Below are 15,376 nucleotides of genomic sequence, written 5' to 3'. Positions count from 1 at the left end.
TGATGATCTGATCATTTAACAGTATTTAATTATTACTGATATATAGTCATTATAAAGAAGGATATCAGTTACTATTTCAAGCATAATTTGCTTTAAAAATCAAAATTTTCATCATTAAATATTTAATCATGGACACAAATGAGTATGTTCAAAGGAAAAATAATAATTGTCCTAAAATAATAACTACCCTTGAATAATAACCACAGAGAAAATATGCAGTTTAAAATAGTAGCCATGGCTATTATTTGAATAAAATCAATATTTAAATATTATTTATTTTATAAATTTGAAATACAAAATGAACATATTATAATTATATCTAAACTGTTATACTTAATTCATTTATTCCACTCTGCTCTTGATTCAAAAATTGAATTTGGCACCATTTATTAGAGATATTATGGAGATATAAATAATAAAATTATTAACAAATAAGAAAAACGATGTTATAAAAAATAATTATAATGATGAGAAGTTGGTAATTTAATTTTTTAGCAATGTTATATCAGTGACAAGTTATTTCTTCCAGTAGAAGTATTTTTATTTATTAGATGTTTTTGACTGACTGAGCAGCCATCTTCAAGATTAGAACAGTAATGGAATGGAATATAGAATCCTATATTCTTGATTCTATAAGCCATTCTATTACTGTTCAATCCTGAATTTGGCTGTCCAGTCAGCCAAAAAGTTTGATAAATAAAAACATTTCTGTGGAAGAGGTTTGAACTGTTGTTAATGAATGAAAAACACCAGTTTATGAGTCTTAATATCATATCAATCAATTAATATAAACAAGTGTGAATGGACTGATATAATAATTATGTTGTGAAATTAATATTATCATATGAACTAATGTTAATATGGTAATATTATAATCCAGTAATAGTTATAATATTGCCATATGTTTTATTGAATAACTAAAATCATATAGTCATCTAAAATTTGATTTTTATATTTTACTTAAAAAATTAAAATGCTAGATCTTTTGACAGTATATATATATATATATATTATATTCTAAATTACAAATCTACTGTAATTTACAATACTTTATTTTAATAAAAAGTATATTTCTGTAAGGACTATCATATCAGATATTGTATATATTATCACATATTACAAATATTAAACTATATCAATACTCATATTAATTGATGTATATTGACTTTTTTGTTTCTCAAAGTTTACGACGTGCTGGGTGTTATCGGAAAAACTGTCATCAAAAATCCTTTCCCGCTGCGATTCGTGCAGCCGAAAGCGGCACATCCAGTCATAGTCTAAGAATTATTAAATTGTGAAATAAGTTAAACTAAACAATAACTTTTTACTTAACTAACAAATATCAGTATATAACAACTCGCATAAAACTCAAGAACTTAAGTAAGATTATTACAAATAAACATTACTGTATATCGTCATCTGAAATATTGTCTATATATTTTTAATATCACTAACCTTTGATTAATTTNATATCAGTATATAACAACTCGCATAAAACTCAAGAACTTAAGTAAGATTATTACAAATAAACATTACTGTATATCGTCATCTGAAATATTGTCTATATATTTTTAATATCACTAACCTTTGATTAATTTTAATTTGTTTGCAGACAACGAACGTAGAGATGGTAAAAATAACTTTTTAAATAAATAATAAAAATAACACGAAGCTTTCGTTCCAATCTCGTTATCACGTTGTTTTGAAGAAAAATGGCGGCTTACGGTCACGTGACCACAAACTGCCAATAGAAAAGCGTTTCCTATATGGCCTCTCTCATTATATCACGTATTTTTTATTCAGCGCGCTTGCAGCGCTTTTAACGCATGTGTTCAATTATTAAGCCTACTGTCAGCGCACTAGCATCACCTCTCGACCACGCTAAAAATGATGCTTATAAGATGGACGCTTCTATGAGAAAACATCTTTTTCGACTACCAAATAATAATCAGTATTTTTGCTGTTTTAAATGAGCAGATTTTAATCGTGATATACGAAAATGGCTTTTAAAGATTTCATTCGAATACTGCAGTACGATATCGTGAACGTAACCAACGATTTTTACACGCTTTCTTCGTTGTTGGGAATTAGTCATCGCCAATGCCATAAATAAATCATCATTTCCTCGTTTTCTTATAAACAACATCGAACTTAATGACTTTTCTTCTATAATATTGAACAAACGCGTGAAAATATAGCAGAAAGAAAATCATTGTTTATATCAGACATTTTGAGATAGCTTTTTCTCCAGCAAAAGTGTTTTCAGCCGTCAGCAGCAAAAGCGTCATTTCCTGAAGCAACTGCTCAGCACACTGCTGAATAAAAGAATGCGCGGATAGGCTCTCTAAGCAGAAATTACTACTAGTGCCAACAACTTCCTGTTACAGCACACATGTCGTTGTTCTGCGGATCCACATTGCTACGTAACAGCTTCTGATTAGCGGCCGGATGGCAGCCTACCGCTCTGGGGGACCCGGGATCGAATCCGGACGGATCAAATAATCCCCAGGAATTTTTCGGGGGGTGGTCCGTTCGGATATGTCCGGCCCCGTCCCTCACCACCCGGCTGCCCATTGTGGGCCTGGCCGAACCCATAATAAGCTTGCAAAAATAGGCCCTCTTAATGCCCACAGGGCGGAAAGAGTTAAAAAAAACAGCTTCCGATTGAGACATCTTTGTTCAGTTAAAACTGCTGACTCTGCTGAACACAGCCAAGTTTTTTTTTTTTTACAGTATTTTACTTTCGCTTCGTAGCGCCAAATCAACGAAAAATTCCTAAGGAAAAAAAGTTGACTGTCGTCCAAATTGTCATAACTTTTTACTTGGCGCTATTTTTTTTACATCTCAGATATTTTTGTTTGGAGTTTTATTACAATTACATACAAAAGAATATTCAAAATATATTATTTTTAATACATCATCTTGTTTTGTTTTCATTTGTTTCATACATTATTTGTTGCTTCCTTTCTTACTATCTTTTTAATTATTTCAAATAATTTTTTTTTTCCGTAAGGTAACTTAATATATTTAGAGATGAAAACTTCGGCCGCAACCACTCTATTCGCTTTTGGTACAACAGCCTGTTTTCTATATGTTTGAAATACCAAATCATTATTATTTCTAATTATTTTAAGGTCTAAATATACTAAATTTAAGTTTTTTTCTTTTTCTATTTTAAACTAAATGTGATAATTTATTTCATTAACTTTTTCCGAAAGCTGTTCTTCACATATTTGTTATTAAACATTACAATACAATCATCTACATACTTATTAAAAAATACTACACCTTTTATTTTAATCTGATTGTTTATTATGTAACAAGTCTTTAAATAAAGTAAGGTTCTCGTAAACTTTTTTTTACAATACTTAAAATAAGGACAAGAAACATTGATCATAATGTATAAACAAATGTAATAAAAAATACTACTACCTTAAAAAACTAGTAACGATTTAAGATGACACTATAAATTACTTTTATATGTTAATAGGGCATTTAATTTTTGTAGAGGTTTTTATGTAAAAATAGCAATTTCATTATTTTATAAGTCATGGTATGATTTTAGTACAGTATTTTCATAATTTATATTTTGTTTTATATTAAAAAATTTCAGTAGTAAGAACATTTAAAAAATGTTTTTAAATTTAATTTTTAATTGGAATTTTATTTACTGATATTGCAAATGTAAAAAGAAATTTAAGTACAAAAGGTTAAGCATTTATTTTTTCAATAGAAAAGCATTGTAAATTTAATTCGATTTTTGTCATTTGTTTCCAGAATACGGCGCTACTTAAAATGTTGCTGCGCCTCTCGTTTCTGCTGCAGTAAAATATAGGGTGTGCTTCCTAGTAAAGCTGTTTTAATAGAGCTGGATAAGTAAACCAATGACAGCCTCTTTTATTTGAAACGAACCACGTCATTATCCAGCTGTATTGAAGCCACTTTACTGGGCGACGCGCTCGTATTGTTCTGTATTGTTATCCGGATTGTTAATTTAACCGCTTTACAAAGCGTCTAGCCGTTTTATAATAAAGCTAACTAAGTTGCCGGATTGTCGTTACATCGTGTTTTATAATTCGACTGACTACGTTTAGCCGTATTGTAAAACGGCGAAAATCTCAGCCTCTTTACTAAAATTACACTAAATACTTTTTCCTAGATATTCTATACTGAAATGGGTTGCAGTGTGAAGTTCACGCGAAATGTACAGTACATACAGTACGTTGACCGACAAAGGAAAGACGTATCAATAACTGAGCGACAGTATGATCAAAGTATGATACCTCCAGTGGAAAGTCCTCTTGGGAAGTATCTCCTTGGCATGTCGCCCACATATCGCGTTGCATTATCTCATTAATTTAATCAAAATACCAAAGTTAGAATCCTGATCAATGAAGTTGGACTTAAATGGTAGTTGAACAGTTCAATAGTTTGTAAAATTCAGCGTACAATTATTCTTTTAATTAAAAAGTGTATGTCTACTGTCGCTCACGAATGAAATCGTCCTAACACAATTCACCAACAGAATATTCTTTACAGTATATTAGTAATTTAGATACCAGAAAATAAAAATAAAAATTAAAGATTCTATTTAACCCTTCGACACACTTATGAATAGATATAAAACAGAATGTTATGACCGCTATGACAATTCTCGGTTGGAATCGGAAAAGTCGCCTTCTATTTAGTACGAATGACGTATCGATGACGTAGACTGATTATCGATAATTTGATATATTATTAACAGAATACGATTATCTTGTGTATGAAATTGCTACATAAAATTAAAGAATGCTTATTATCTGTGATTCATGCGAAAATAACGTATGACAACGAACTTATAAAACTGGATTTAAATTCTTGATTGCAGTCAATGTGACGTCATTTTGCTGCACGCAAGAACTTTTCCAGCTTAACATTCAATAATACTCAAGCACAGTTATCGGTATTGATCAAATGATTTTAACGTTTTCCGTAAAATCCTATTCACCCTGTAAACTTTAAGCAGAATTAAATTGCATTAACGAAAAAAAGATTAACTACCAACCATTTAAAGCGATTTATTTCGTATAGCCCTCAAGCGGTCACAATCAACATTTTTAATAAAATTAAAGTTTTACTTATTTACGAAAAACGATTATAAATTAATTTACTTTAAGTAATTTAAAATATAAATTATCAATTTCGAATAATAATTTATGATCAATGTTTTATCTAACACGAAACTTGACGTAAAAGTATTATGACGTCAAAAATCGATTCAAATCATGGGCATGCTTTTATTAGATCCACTTTTCCGAATTTATTCGGTTTCGTTTACATTCTGATGACTTTGTCATTAAAGATGGCTTAAAATATACAATGTGGATGGGGCATAACTCTATCATTTGACAATACAGTACTGTATATAGACACTTTAATTAAATATAATAAAAATTAAAATTTTTTTAAACAAAAGAATCCGCGTTATTTACGCGCATAAATTTATATATAAATGAAATAACAGAACATTTTTATTACCTAAAACGAAAGAGATATGATAAATCAGCGAATGAAGTAACTATTATCGACCAATAAAACTGAAATAAAGATTTATATGTTCTGCTTTAATAATTATATAGGATGCGAGCTCGACGGTTTACTGCTTTACTGTTTTTGCCACCATGACATGTTTTGGCACTTCGTAACGAATCTATCGCATTAATCAAACATATTCTTAAATTAATTACGAAAAAATAAAAAGATAATGTATCTATCGTATTGTAGATTAGATTTACATGGACTTTTAATATGGAAGAAATGGATGGAGTTAGTCCTTTCGGTTCTTTAAGTATAAATAAAATGGACGAGGAAAAAATTCAACTCGTATCAAAGCAAAAGAGTAAGTGTTATTTTAAATGTGTACTTTTATTATAATACACTTCATAAATATAGTTATGTATCTTATGAAACAGAAATAGTGAGGAAGTATACCCAAACTCTATACAAACTAACATATTTGCTGGAGTTTGGATAACTGATACATTGGTATGTAAACTACATTCATAAATGAAATCTACACAACTTAATACAAAGAAACTTTCAATTACAAGTGTAAAAGATGTAATAAGCAAACTATTCAGCTATTAAATGTTACAAAGTGAATACAACTGTTTTGTAACACATGTGACAACCTAATTTCAGTTTCCATGAATTAGTAAATGCATTAATTTATCCTACATTAATATTTGAAAGTTTCTTTTAACATTAAACAGAAATTAAATAGACTATGTAATAGAAAAATAAATTGAGCGTACGAGAACTAATTTATATGATTTTGCAGAATATTGAAAGCCACCCATTAAACGAGATTTGTGAAGTGATAATACTTATCTTATTATATTACTTTTTAAATCTGAAATGTGTTTTAGTATTGTCTTATCAAATTTAACAATTATATCTTGAATTGCGATTAAGCTCGTATCAAAATATAATTTGAATCAACTCTATACTTGAATATTTAATAATGAAATGTATTTAATAATGAAATGTCTAGGTTACCTTATCAGTCATTATAAAGGATATAAATTTGGTTTTGATTTTATTGATAATTAACTAAAACAGCAAAAAAAATTCGAAAGATGAAGTTTCAATAAATTAAATTTTGAATGCGAAATTCTACCTGTAGGCCTATATTTAATAGGATAAATTGTTAAGCTTACTTTATCCCGCGTTATTTCGGTTTTTCAAATTATTTAAAATTATTGATAAACTACAACAGCAGGAAAAATTCGAAAGATGAAGTTTCGGTAAATTAAATTTTGAATGTGAAATTCTACCTGTAGGCCTATATTNTGATTTTGCAGAATATTGAAAGCCACCCATTAAACGAGATTTGTGAAGCGATAATACTTATCTTATTATATTACTTTTTAAATCTGAAATGTGTTTTAGTATTGTCTTATCAAATTTAACAATTATATCTTGAATTGCGATTAAGCTCGTATCAAAATATGATTTGAATCAACTCTATACTTGAATATTTAATAATGAAATGTCTTTGATAATTAATTAATTAAGAAATTAAAGTTTCCATCTGAAACTAAATGTATTTGTTAAATACATACTCATATTTATTGCAAAAATTGACACTATATTAAACATAATTGTTTTTAAGTTATTTAAATCCTTATATAAAATATTTATTTATGAAATTTTCTATACAGCATATACTATAATACTACAGTATTACTAAACATTACAGAATAATAATTGTTAAGGGTTTAATTGTTAATAAGTGAATATAACCTTAGCATGTCCTGTACTGTACAGTACATGTAAATTTGATTTCAGTTAAATGAATTGGTACATTAATCTATGAAAGTTTGTTTTCCATGATTTATTTTAATGAGCCTTAATACAATAGCTAGATGAACTACTGAAAGTACTATATATTCTATATATGAAATATTTTTGGAATAAAGATACTATCTCATTAATTTAATCAAAATACCAAAGTTAGAATCCTGATCAATGAAGTTGNAGCGACACGTCCGGGGCGGACAGATATAACACCGGCGATCCCTCCGAGGAGAGGAAAGCCGGCCACCTTCAGCCACCAGCCCTTACGACTGACGCTTAGAAGTGACTCCACCGGTCGCGGCGTACTACTGGGCGGGAGAAAGTGCGTCGGCACGCCGGGAGTCGCGGCGCGGGCTCGGCCCGTAAAGGTCCGCCGTATCGCCCGCGCCTCTCCCGTCGGCTAGCGTCCCGACTGAATCCCCCCGCCTTTCGACTTTCGAGGGCCCACCCGCCAACAACAGCTTTTAAATTTTCAACACCAGCTTTTAAATTTTCAGTTTACTTTTAACATAAATAAAAAAAATCATAAAGTGAATCCTTAGACATTTATTTAATTAAATGTTTACAGATAAATTTTTCAATTTTAACTTTCATCAGATAGTTCATCTTTTAAACTTTGTAGCGCTTAATACAAGTACTCACTTTTACAAGGCACTTTTTTGAAAAATAAAATTTTATTCTTTTTTTGATTGACTTTTTAAATTATTTTTTCCCACTATTTTTTAAATAACCGAGTTTTTCTATGAAATAGAATGTTAATATAATGTATAAATATTAAATTTAGCTTATAATTGTGTGTAAATCCTTAACATAGATCTATTTTTATATTTTTAAATGAATACAGATAAGTTAAAATACATATGTAGAAACAGGGGCGTACCGTGATATTTGATGATAGGGAAGCTGTGTTTCTGTAAGAAGCCGACATCCAGGGGCAATCAGTCAATTGCGCATCAGTGACAGTCTAGGGTCCATTCGTATCGTTTATTCGATAAGCCAGTAAAAACCGTAGTCTTTTCTAAATGCATTTTTAATATCACAATTATATTTTGAATTGCTAGCCACAATATAAGAACTACAATTAAAAATAAAATAATAAAAACTTACTTGGTGAAATAAAATATTTGGTGGATGTACTGGTACATACAAAATATTATTCAATTATATGAATATACTTTTAAAGAAAATTATAACTAAATATAGCTTTGCAAAAAAACGTACATAAAAAAATATAAAATATTCTTTACTTTTTAAATCTTAAAACAATGCACTTAGTCAAATAGCTCCCTACGAGTGGCTAATGGATTAAATCGAAGACGGTTGCAGAGCGTGCATACACGCGGACTGCCAAATCCCCAGGATGCCGATACCGGTCAACGTGAAATACCTCTTTTGTCCCATCACTAGCATATCTCAAAGGACGCGACGGGGCTGTTGTAAATTTTAAACGTTTCTCACCATAGCTGTAAAAATCTAAATATGTTAAAGTTAATAGTCATTTGTTTTCTAACTAACTCGTTTTAGGACCAGGTGTTGTCCACAGCAATTTCCAAAATTTACAACTTTTCGGTCACTTTCGTTGAACTGAAAAAATTTCTGTCTTTATTACATCTAATATTTCGAAGAAATCAGTCCCACTGTACTCGGCTATATGTGAGAAATCAGACTGTCTTATGAGAATTTTCAGTAATAAAAGTCGTAAAAAATTTTTCTTTCATCATTATTTCCATTATTTTTCCCGTTTTCACCCCTTTGCCCGAGGAGCAGACCGAGTTACCAAACAACTTGTACTGCGTCACTTAGAAAGGTAACCTCCTGTGCAGACGGAGTCGTCGGAGGCGACAACGGAAGAGCTCCGCTCTCCCCAGGTAATTGCTCGATTATAAGGTATCTGCGGTATAACCAATTAGCAAAAACAGACATGTGTTGAGGGTAGACAAAAACGTCACCTACAACAATAGATGATACGATAAGAAATCATATCACGTTACCGAACAGGCCAGTCATCTTTCCAGGTAATGACGAATTTAATACTAATTGGTCAAAAGATGATTATATAACGTTGTCACCCATGACAATGGAGACGATAATGAATCGAAAGTACTGTTAAATTCAAGTAAACAACACACGCTGCAAAGACGATTACATCAGCGAAATCCCAGATATTTCCCACGTTGAACGAGTATAAAAGGGGATCGCTCATGCACCTCTGGGCATTCGTCGAGGAACAAAGCCAAGGATCGGACTCATCAAGCGTTCCTGCCTCTGTATACTTTGCAGCTTCTGATCGCCGCTCGAAACGAAGTAGACTTAGAATATTTTTNATAATGTAATGCAAAATAGGGAGTAAGGTATGTAATTATTTTATTTATTATGTAATATTATCTTTCAGATTTATTTTTTCTATTTGGTTTTTGAAATCATTCCAAAAACTTTTTGAAAAATTGAGACAAGAAGCCGAATTCTGGAATCTCTGGCAATATTATTTTTAATGAACAGCAAATCATTTTAATAGTAGAAATTTTATCATTTATATTTTTTAATACTCTTCTCAAACTACACTTACAAGAACTAACTAAACTTTTTAAATCTTAACATGCAGTCTATTTTATTAAATTATCTAATGTTTTCGGTCAAATTAATTGGCCTTCATCAGGATCAAAAAATTTTTCTATTTATGACGAACGAAACTGATTCTGGAACGTTTTTAATTCAAACTTTTCTCAGCTTCTATACTTTTTAATATCTATCTAATTTAAACAAATTATATCTATCTAATTTAATTTAAATCTAAATTTAATTAAAAATTTTAATTACTGGCATATACTATGACTATTAATTTTAAAAATTTTACTAATTTAAATCAAGGCTAATCCAAATTCTACTTATTCTGAACCAATTTTCTTTGTTTTTCCACTGAACATTCAAAAGCAAAAAGAAATCATAAATTATTTTCTAATAACATCAAATTTTTAAAATTAATATGGTTTATCACATTTTTACATGAAATTTTAAACTGTATTTGGTACAAATAATTTAAATATGTGTATTTGTAGTCCTATTTAACTTCCTTTTCTTTATATATAATCTGTATATGAGACCACATAGAATCTGATATCAAGATGGCTGAAAATCATTGGATCACTGGAAGGGGCTTTTATATCATATATATATCACTAGATGGATGTTATATGAAATTATACAGATTTATATTTTATGTCTTTTTCAGATGTTATTATTTTTCTAGTTATCTATATTATTGCTTTATATTATTAATTTATTTTATTGTTTTGATGTTTGTGTTTGGTTTATTACTTTTCATTTCTTAGTTTAAATGTTAACTGAAAATTTCGAATTTGTGAATTGTTTTTTGAATACTAGTTTAGAATATTTATTACATAGAACATTCCATTTTTAGATTGTGGAACCTGATGAAGGTGTATCAAATAGACAAAAATGTTAGTTTCACATTATTCAAAAACAGGTATCCTACATAGTAGTACTAATTTAAATTGTTCTGTGTAATGACATCAAATGCTAGTAAATTTCAACAGTTCTCATTCCAGAAGCTTCAAATTCTTTTAAGTGTAAGGTTTGCTGGAATTCATATTATATTATCATTAGAATTTTTAGTATATTGAAGATAGGATACTGATATGATTACATCACTGCACAATTTTTTATCAGGTAATTTTTTATTTAGGTAGGACATGAACATTGCTTACAATTGGAATTCTATAATCTAAATATCAAAAACTAAAAGAAAATTAGAAAATAAAATATCTAAATATAAAAGAAGTTAAGCCTTAAAATTTGTATAAGTATTTTATAAATGTTTCTTTGCATAATAGACTACATAATGGGCATGTATTATGTGAATACTAAGTAAGGTTTGTTCTATAAGCACAAATTAGCGTAATAATGATCACTTGGCACTATTCACTTCTTTATTTTACTTTTCGTTGATACCCGTTTACACAAAAAGAATGACACGGTATCAAAATATGGTAACTAAATAAGGTGTCATTGTTGTACAATTAATTATAGAGCATTGCTGAGTAGGTAGTTTGCTTGAACCTATCTTACAAATCTTTTCTTTTTTCTGTAATTTCATATAAATAAGAGAGCAATTATTTATTGTGACACTATCAAAATGCTGGGCTGCAATTTTTAATCATATTTTTAATTTATTTAATTTAAAATATGTGCTCTCTCCCTCAAATTAGTAGTGGCTTGCCCCTATATATCATACTTTTCTTTTAACAGCAGAGTCATGCCAGTCATCTATTAACTGCTTTTAGGGAAAGTTTTAAATTGAAATAGTGTGACTTCTGGTTTGTATCAGAAGTTCTTATATAGTTAATCAGGGCCTCCATATCTGGTCTCAGATTTCATCTAACTTTATTCTCAAGACTAAGGAAAGACAGACAGACAGATGGATGACAGTGGGAATTTATAGATCTACAATTTTTTCAAATTGCAGCCCAAAAAATCATATGACTTTGGTCCGGATCAGAAGTTTGTATGTATTAATTGTAGTCTCCAATCTCTAAGCTTTCTATATCTGGTGTCAATTTTAGTAGTGTCTTACTCCTGTATGTTGTATTTCTCCTGTTAACAGTTGAGTCATGCTGGTTATCTACCTAATTGTGTTCTGAAGAAAATTTTAAATTGAAATCACATCACTTCCAGTCCTGACTGGAAGTTTGTATATAGTTTATCAGGGCTTTGTCCCTAAGCTTTCCATATATGTTCTCAATTTTCATCTATATAACTCTGTTTTCAAGATTAACAGTTTTCATTTCAAATCAAGTTTGATAAAATTAAAAGAACATTCCAGTATTCCAAATTCCTGAGAAAAATCTTCAGAGTAGATCCAAAATGTTAGATGATGATAGTTTTGACAAATGCTGGTCTGTTTTGATAGGTTAATGAGAAATTGTTATAACACTATTAAAATACAATAAAAGGGTATGCCTGTAAAACATAAAAGTTAAAATTTTCTAAAAAATTAGCAAATAGAAAAGTTGACACATAAAAACAGTAAAATGAACTAGTAAAAACCACCAAAAAGGTATAAAATGCTTCACTGTATGTTTATCAGGGTACACTACAACTGGGTGAGTCCAATGGGTGATGATTAACTAGAAGACTGTCATCTGGCTGAGAGAAACTTAAAAAACTTTGCATGTTTAGCAATCATACAATTTAGCAGATAGTTTTTATTTATTTATTTAGTTTTTATAAATACAGTAGAACCTCGATTATCCGGACTAATTGGGGATGAAGGTAGTCCGGATAAGGAAAAATCCGGATAATCGAAACAAATACTTTAATTTGTCTTTTAATGATAATACAACACGTTTTCTTTTCGATGACATATCGGTAATATTAAAAGTAAATACTGTATTTAAATCGTGATCAAATTTTCAAGAAACAAACGTTCGTATTGAATTTGGACTACTACTGACCAGCGCTAACAGACTACCCATTGTTTAAAAGGCCCTCTGGCAGCTCAAGAATACGGATTTTATAAAATAAAAAGCAGTTGAAACTGCATTTTTATGAATAAAAATTTGACAAACTAGTTATCGTTTTATGACGAGTAAAATTTTTTCGTCGCGTTCGCGGCTTTTAAGTAATGCATAAACCTTCGAAGCGCGAGGCCCTTCGGACCGCGAGGCATAGGCGGTGGCCCACGTCGTCCATGCCTTACACCGCCCTTAATCATAGAAATGATGTAATTTGAATATAAATTATTTATAAATACTTATGTCAAGTTATATTTTTATTACTACATAAAATATATTAAGAGTTTATGACCACTGTGCTGGGTGAGACGTTGTTGAAACAAAAAAAGTTATGCATTCCATCACGTACATAAACAGTGTCGTAATTCGCCAAGTGCAAATCAGCAAATTCGTAAATTTTTGTTTATTTTGAACAATCCGGATAATCGAAAATCCGGATAATGGAGGTCCGGATAATGGAGGTTCTACTGTATTAGTAAAATATATATAAATATAAATATGGTTTAGACTTATGAGGTACCGGTACAAGTTATAAGTTACGAACTATGAGTTACGAGCTATTTCCAACTTAGGAAAATAAAAGATTTTGGAATAACCTACAGTAGCATTGTTAATTGTTGTATGTCAGAAGCAGTTAACAAATTACATCAAAGAAAAGCAGTTCTTCAAAAACAAATCCTTTAAAAGAATTTTTATACTTTTTTTGTTTTAATTTATATTGTATTTAATGTATAATGTATTTTTAATTTTATGTAATTGTCATCTTTGTTTTTATATATATTTGTTAATTTTGGAGGTAGATATCAACTATCCTTTGAGAATTTTCTATTTACTTGTAAAAATAAATAAAAATATGTAACATGTGTAAATATGTTTGTTGATTACAAAATTGTTCTTTTAACTCATTTAACTTGTTTTAAAAAAATTTATTTAAATTTATTGGGTCAATAGAAAAGAGTGATGATTTTAATGAAGAAAACAATAAGAAATTTTGTATTTTGTCACCCAGAGGCCAAGGCCCAGTTAGCTTATCTGTCTCCCAGTTGACGATGTTTCTGTCCATTGGAAAGACTGACTGTCATATAGTACAGTAAATTAATAAAATATGGGGAGGAGGGGAAGGCAGAACATCTTAAAATGGCTATTCTTATTTTTGAAGTAATGATTGCCAGATATCACTAATGTGTGTAGTGTGTGGTGACTGCTGAGCTTATTTTACTGTGCATATATGCTCTCTTATTCTAGTTTTAATATTCTAGTTGACAAGTACAAGTAAAAATATAAGCCAAATTACTGTTTGTAAAATATCACACTGCAAATATTTTTAACAATATCGTCTATTTTTATCATGCATAGTTCAGCTAGTTTAAGGCAACTTTATGCAAGAGCTCATAAAGTTGCCTTCTGATTGTCTAAAACAATTTCCATTAAAAATAAAATAATTATTATCTAAAACAAATTCAACAAGTTGAGTTATCCAGTTATCACATCCTAAACCAGAGGTATCCAACCGTTTTGCTTCTCTGGGCCACATAGGAATATGTCATGGAGTTTTGGGCCACAAGTATATTATAATATACTTGTGGACCAATCCTTAAATATACTTGTATATTTAAGGATTAACATGTCTAGATTATAGTAATAAGTATTAAATCTTTATCACGAAAAAGTATATTTTAAAAAATTACTTTTACAGATACTTTCAATTTTTACTTATAAATAAATAAATTCATTTATTATAAAGGAGACAAACAAAAATTTATTTGAAAAACACAAATATTTTGACAATTTCATGATGAACTCAGGATATTTTTCTTCTAATTTTCAATTAGAGATTCAGACTATGTACAAAAAATTATTTAATTTTTGAGTCTATCTATGTGTGTGTAAAAAGGATTAATTGATAGACTCAAAAATTAAATAATTTTTTGTACATAGTCTGAATCTCTAATTGAAAATTAGAAGAAAAATATCCTGAGTTCATCATGAAATTGTAACTACATGCAAATCAAAGATAACTCGTATCCACCACTAGAGGGCTTGAACCTGATACAGAAGGTATAAAACTTGGCAGTTGGTGAGAAGATTTACTTAATTTTAATGTAAAGGCGTCAGATACCTAAAATGAAAGGCTGACGTCTGATCGTTTTTAATTGTAAATTTTTACCTATTGTTATACGTTTTTTATGAAGTGATTTCTTCAAACCGATGTAAAAGGCTACTTCTGTGGTGTGTGAAAAAGGATGAATTGATAGACTCAAAAATTAAATAATTTTTTGTACATAGTCTGAATCTCTAATTAATAATTAGAAGAAAAATATCCTGAGCTCATCATGAAATTGTAACTACATGCAAATCAAAGATAGCTCGTATCCACCACTAGAGGGCTTGAACCTGATACTGAAGGTATAAAACTTGGCAGTTGGTGAGAAGATTTACTTAATTTTAATGTAAAGGCGTCAGATACCTAAAATGAAAGGCTGACGTCTGATCGTTTTTAATTG

General features: G+C 29.7%; 1 protein-coding gene across 2 annotated transcripts in view; it reads left to right on the top strand.

Annotated features, from left to right (window-relative positions):
• The first annotated feature begins 5,268 nt into the window (after positions 1-5,268).
• LOC111630355 (sialin-like) overlaps positions 5,269-15,376 on the top strand; it is a 30,577-nt gene continuing 20,469 nt past the window's right edge. The window contains exon 1 of one of the 2 annotated variants that reach the window (XM_023374444.1): positions 5,269-5,881. In XM_023374444.1, the coding sequence (XP_023230212.1) occupies positions 5,791-5,881 (91 nt within the window). In that variant the 5' untranslated portion in view covers positions 5,269-5,790. Of the gene's footprint in view, positions 5,882-10,760; positions 11,029-15,376 lie in introns of those variants that run through there. The other variant, XM_023374445.1, reaches the window with a different exon arrangement.

This window comes from Centruroides sculpturatus, unplaced genomic scaffold (genome assembly GCF_000671375.1).
Source record: "Centruroides sculpturatus isolate CEXI.00-Female unplaced genomic scaffold, Cexi_2.0 scaffold680, whole genome shotgun sequence".
Lineage (NCBI taxonomy): Eukaryota > Metazoa > Arthropoda > Arachnida > Scorpiones > Buthidae > Centruroides > Centruroides sculpturatus.
Note: the sequence above shows the minus strand (reverse complement) of the source record. Positions and strands in the feature narration are given on the sequence as shown.